This window comes from Babylonia areolata, chromosome 23 (assembly GCF_041734735.1).
Source record: "Babylonia areolata isolate BAREFJ2019XMU chromosome 23, ASM4173473v1, whole genome shotgun sequence".
NCBI lineage: Eukaryota > Metazoa > Mollusca > Gastropoda > Neogastropoda > Buccinidae > Babylonia > Babylonia areolata.
This window is the reverse complement of record NC_134898.1, coordinates 41,047,860-41,052,859: the sequence shown is the minus strand read 5'-3', so window position 1 is coordinate 41,052,859 and position 5,000 is coordinate 41,047,860. Positions and strand designations below refer to the sequence as shown.

Below are 5,000 nucleotides of genomic sequence, written 5' to 3'. Positions count from 1 at the left end.
TAGAGGTAACGCGTCCGCCTAGGAAGCGAGAGAATCTGAGCGCGCTAGTTCGAATCACTGCTCAGCCACCGATATTTTCTCCCCCTCCACTAGACCTTGAGTGGTGGTCTGGACGCTAATCATTCGGATGAGACGATAAACCGAGGTCCCGTGTGCAGCATGCACTTAGCGCACGTAAAAGAACCCACGGCAACAAAAGGGTTGTTACTGGCAAAAATCTGAAGAAAAATCCACTTCGATAGGAAAAACAAATAAAACTGCACGCAGGAAAGATAAAAAAAAAAAAAAAAAAAAAATGGGTGGCGCTGTAGTATAGCGACGCGCTCTCCCTGGGGAGAGCAGCCCGAATTTCACACAGAGAAATCTGTTGTGATAAAAAGAAATACAAATACTGTGGCTTCCTTGGTCGGCAAGACTTGATGTTAAGCGAGGTACGTGTGCAGAACTGACCTGAAATGCCCTGACCTTGCTTTCAAGTTATTCATGCAGTGGTTGTTGTTTCAGTCCTATATATTTTGAAACGCAGCCTAACTGGCAAACGGTGATGTTACCAGTCTCCGAAAACGAAATGCGTCCAGAAAACAATGAACGCGTCGAGATAGTTCCTGTGCGAGAGTGTGGACAAACTCTATAGTTCCTGTACGAGAGTGTGGACAAACTCTATAGTTCCCGTGCGAGAGTGTGGGCAAACTCTATAGTTCCTGTACGAGAGTGTGGACAAACTCTATAGTTCCCGTGCGAGAGTGTGGGCAAACTCTATACTTCTTGTACGAGAGTGTGGACAAACTCTATACTTCTTGTACGAGAGTGTGGGCAAACTCTATAGTTCTTCAGTGTACGAGAGAGTTGGCAAACTCTATAGCAAACTCTATAGCTTTTGTGCGAGAGAGTGGGCAAACTCCATAGTTCCTGTGTGAGAGAGTGGGTAAACTCTATAGTTCCTTTACAAGAGAGTGGGCAAACTCTATAGTTCTTGTACGAGAGAGTGGGCAAACTCTATACTTCTTCACTGTACAAGAGAATAGGCAAACTACAGTTTTTTGTACGAGAGAGTGGGCAAACTCTATAGTTCTTGTACAAGAGAGTGGGCAAACTCTATAGATCCTGTGCGAGAGAGTGGACTCTCTCTGTCTCTCTCTCTCTCTCTCTCTCTTGTAACTGCAATTTTTCTGTACACGCTAAACCGGAAGCTTTCGAAATTGTTAACATTCCCATATTCAACCTCGGAAGCGCAATGCATGGCAGGGTCGGTTTGGCAATGGACTTCAGTGTTCACTGGTGATCAGAGTTCAACTGAAGGGCGGTTTACAGCGCGATGTTGTGTCCTTGGGAAAGGCACTTTTCTGCTATTTTCCTCACTCCACCCAGGTGTGAATGGGTGCCTGACTTCGGCTGGGGAAGGTTTAACCCTTTCATCGCCAGTCAATTTAGAGTGCAAAATTTCCTTGTGCTACAACCACAGAAAAGACGGTGTCTCCTCTGAGAATAGCTGTGATGTGCAGAAAATTGGGCCTATCCTACCACTGAAAATTAAGAGCATTAGGTTCATAGACAACAGAAGCATGATCTGGTCGCATTTCAGTGTGGCATGGGTGCTCTAAACTGGCTGGTGCTGAAATGCGACACTGGCAGTGAAAGGGTTAAGGCAGCGAACTTGAAAGGAGAGGATTGGGCCCCGCCTTCCTGTGCCGAGTCCTAGACACCGTGAAGTGAAGGATCATGCATTCATTGCCCCAATGACCGTAATAAATCAAGGGACCTATAATTCTTAACCCCACCTTTAACCGAAATCGAACATATAGGTAATGTCCTATTTTAGCGTCTTAAATTCTGAGGCCTATCTCAACGAAGAGTTTCCTGTGTATCGCAATGGAGGTATATGAGAAAGACATGATGCGTGTATTCAACCCCTTCTAATCAATAATAGGCATAATAGGGCCTACAACGTGACATGACCCAAAATATGAATCCGAACCGCCACATGCCTTCTGAAGTCGCCATGTTTTTTGTTTACCCTTTTCATGCTTCGCGGGACCATAAACGGAAAGAGCAAGATTAGTACAGCGAGTGAATCCGCATCAAATTTAGCAAAATAACCACAAAAATTAGAGTCGAAAACCAGTGAAAATAGGTTACAACATCCATCAATGGTAATATTGCTTCATACATACACAAAAACTGCTGATTGAATTGATGCAATAATTTAGAATGCTAAAATTGCACTTTACACGAAAAAAAAAAATCGTTTCATCTATGCACGAATATAAATAAAACAGGTCCCTGAGTTTAGGACATCACCGAACTTAAATGGCTGCCCATACCTGAGGCGCCTGTGTGACCACCAGAAATGCGTTGGTCCGACCTGGGTGGTCGTAGTCGTGGATCGCAGCGGCTGTGTACAGGGCCAGCAACTCCAGAGCCGTCAAGTTACCTCCCATGACGCCGTACGTGTCGTCGTCTGCCTGGAAACTGGGGCAGTGGTGGAGAGTTTTCTCCTCGTGATTCTTCCCTGAAAAAAAAAAAGTGGCACGTCTGATTCGTATGATACAAACGCATGGATGTAAATGGCGCAAAACCAAGGGCGCCTGTGGTCTGGTAACACTGATCCTGCTGTGAACTTTTTTCACTCGCAGCCTGTACGTCCAACTCAAGACTTTCCTGCAACCGTTTTGCAAAGGAAGGTGTTGTGAAACCACCGAAATGTACAAGTGATTCAAACAGGTTCAAACTTTCAATTATGAGTAAAGGAAACCTTGTACATGTATCCATAATGAGAGACCCTAAACCAACGAACATATTGTGGAACATAACATGTTTATAATACCTTCTCCACGGTCTGTGGAACACAATAAATGAATACCATACCTTTCCATAGTCCATGTAACATGATATGATACATGTCATACCTTCTCCGTGGTCTGTTGGACATTTTTTTAATTATATTATATTTTCCATAGAATGTGGAACATAATATATTACCTTCTCCACAGTCCATGGAGCATAATACAATATATGCTACCTTCTCCATAGTACATGGAACATATGTCATATCTTCTCCATAGTCTATGGAACATAACATAATATATATCATACATTCCCCACAGTCCATGGAATACCATATATATTACCTTCTTCACAATCCACAGAACATAATACAATCTATATACAACCTTCCCCACAATCCATGGAACATAATACAATTATTATTACGTTCTCCACAGTCCATGGAACATAATACAATAATTATAAATAACCTTCTCCACAATCCATGGAACATAATACAATATACATCATACCTTCTCTGCAGTCGGTGGAACATAATACAGTTTATATTGCCTTCCCCATGATCAATGGTACATACTACAATATATATTACATTCTACATAGTTCATTGAACATAACATGATATATATCACACCTTCTCCATAGTCCATGGGATAATAATACAATAATTATACATTACCTTCTTCACAGTCCGTGGAACATAATACAATATATATCACCTTCTCCATAGTCCATGGAACACAAAACTATATAATCTACCTTCTCCATAGTCCATGGAACACAATACTATATATTCTGCCTTCTCCGCGGTCTGTGGAACGTAATACAGAATATATAATACCTTCTCTCACTGCAATCACACCTTCTCAATAGTCCATAGAACACAATACAGTATATAATTATTACCTTCCCCATAGTGCATGGAGCGTAATACAATACATATTACCTGTGGAAGAAGCAGGCGGGGAGCCGGTGTCAGCCACCACTGTGGAAACGAACCCAGGCACGGGGCGTGTGGTCAGATAGTACACCCCGTGCAGCACGTCTGTCGCGTGCACCCGGTTGTGGTCTGTGGCGGGCACGTGCACAACACGTGGGGTATTCATTGTATGTAAGCAAGCGCGCGCGCACGCACACACACACACACACACACACACACACACACACACACACACACACACATCATCATCATCATCATCATCATCAGGAGCAGCAGCAGCAGCAGCAGCAGCAGCCGCAGCAGCAGCAGCAACAGCAGTAGCAGCAGCAGCAGCAGCAGCATTATCATCATCATCATCATCATCATCATCATCATCATTATTATTATTATTATTATTATTATTGGTAGTATTATCATATCAAGTCTGTATTAAGTGATTTCTAAAGTTGACTTTTAAAATTTATCTTTATGTTATTCTTCTCCTTCACGCGACTGGTAAACAAAAAAAAAAAAAAAAAAGAGATTTTTTTAGAGGAATATTACGGTTGTGAAAGTAACATATGGCTATACACACGCGGAGCGTGTGTGTGGAGTGGGGGTTTGGGTGGGATAGGGGGGGGCGGGGGGGGGGGCTGCGTCTGTGTGTGTGTGTGTGTGTGTGTGTGTGTGTGTGTGTGTGTGTGTGTGTGTGCGTGCCTGCGTCTGTGTGTGTGTCTATGTCTGTGTGTCTGTGTCACTCTGTACGTGTGTTGTGTGTGTGTGAAAGAGAGATAGGGAGACAGATAGAGAACTCAGAACTCAGAACTCAAAACGTTTTTATTCAAGGATTAAGATTTTAGGCATTGCCTATTCTTCCAATCTGTCCTTGCTAATCTACATCTATTACAAATAGCACACACATAAATGAAAGGAAAATGTTTTCATGCAGAATTGTATACATAATGAAGAAAACACACACCCACATCCGTGCACACACATGCATACATACACTGACGCTCGCGTGCGAGCGCACACACATACATACACACACACGCACACACACACACTGACAGACATACAAAGAGAGACAGAGAGGGAGAGAGACAAAGAAACTCACAGGGATTCTCTCTGTATCCGAGCTCCAAGGAATGGAAGTAACTGATGAACTCTGCCTCTGGTATCCGGAATGTGTCCATGAGGTCTACTTCTGTGAAGAGTTTGTAGGCCATCTGGAAAACAACAACAAAAAACAACATTGAACACACACTGGCACACACACACACGCACACGCACACAC

At 43.1% G+C, this 5,000-nt stretch overlaps 1 protein-coding gene across 4 annotated transcripts in view; it reads right to left on the bottom strand.

Moving 5' to 3' along the window:
• The window catches only part of LOC143297914 (cGMP-inhibited 3',5'-cyclic phosphodiesterase 3A-like), a 35,133-nt gene that overhangs the window by 13,937 nt on the left and 16,196 nt on the right, over positions 1-5,000 (bottom strand). For all 4 annotated transcript variants that reach the window (XM_076610476.1, XM_076610474.1, XM_076610473.1 and 1 more), the window contains 3 exons: positions 4,821-4,932; positions 3,731-3,853; positions 2,322-2,509 (listed from right to left, as the gene is read on the bottom strand). In XM_076610476.1, the coding sequence (XP_076466591.1) occupies positions 2,322-2,509; positions 3,731-3,853; positions 4,821-4,932 (423 nt within the window). The remainder of the gene's footprint in view (positions 1-2,321; positions 2,510-3,730; positions 3,854-4,820; positions 4,933-5,000) is intronic.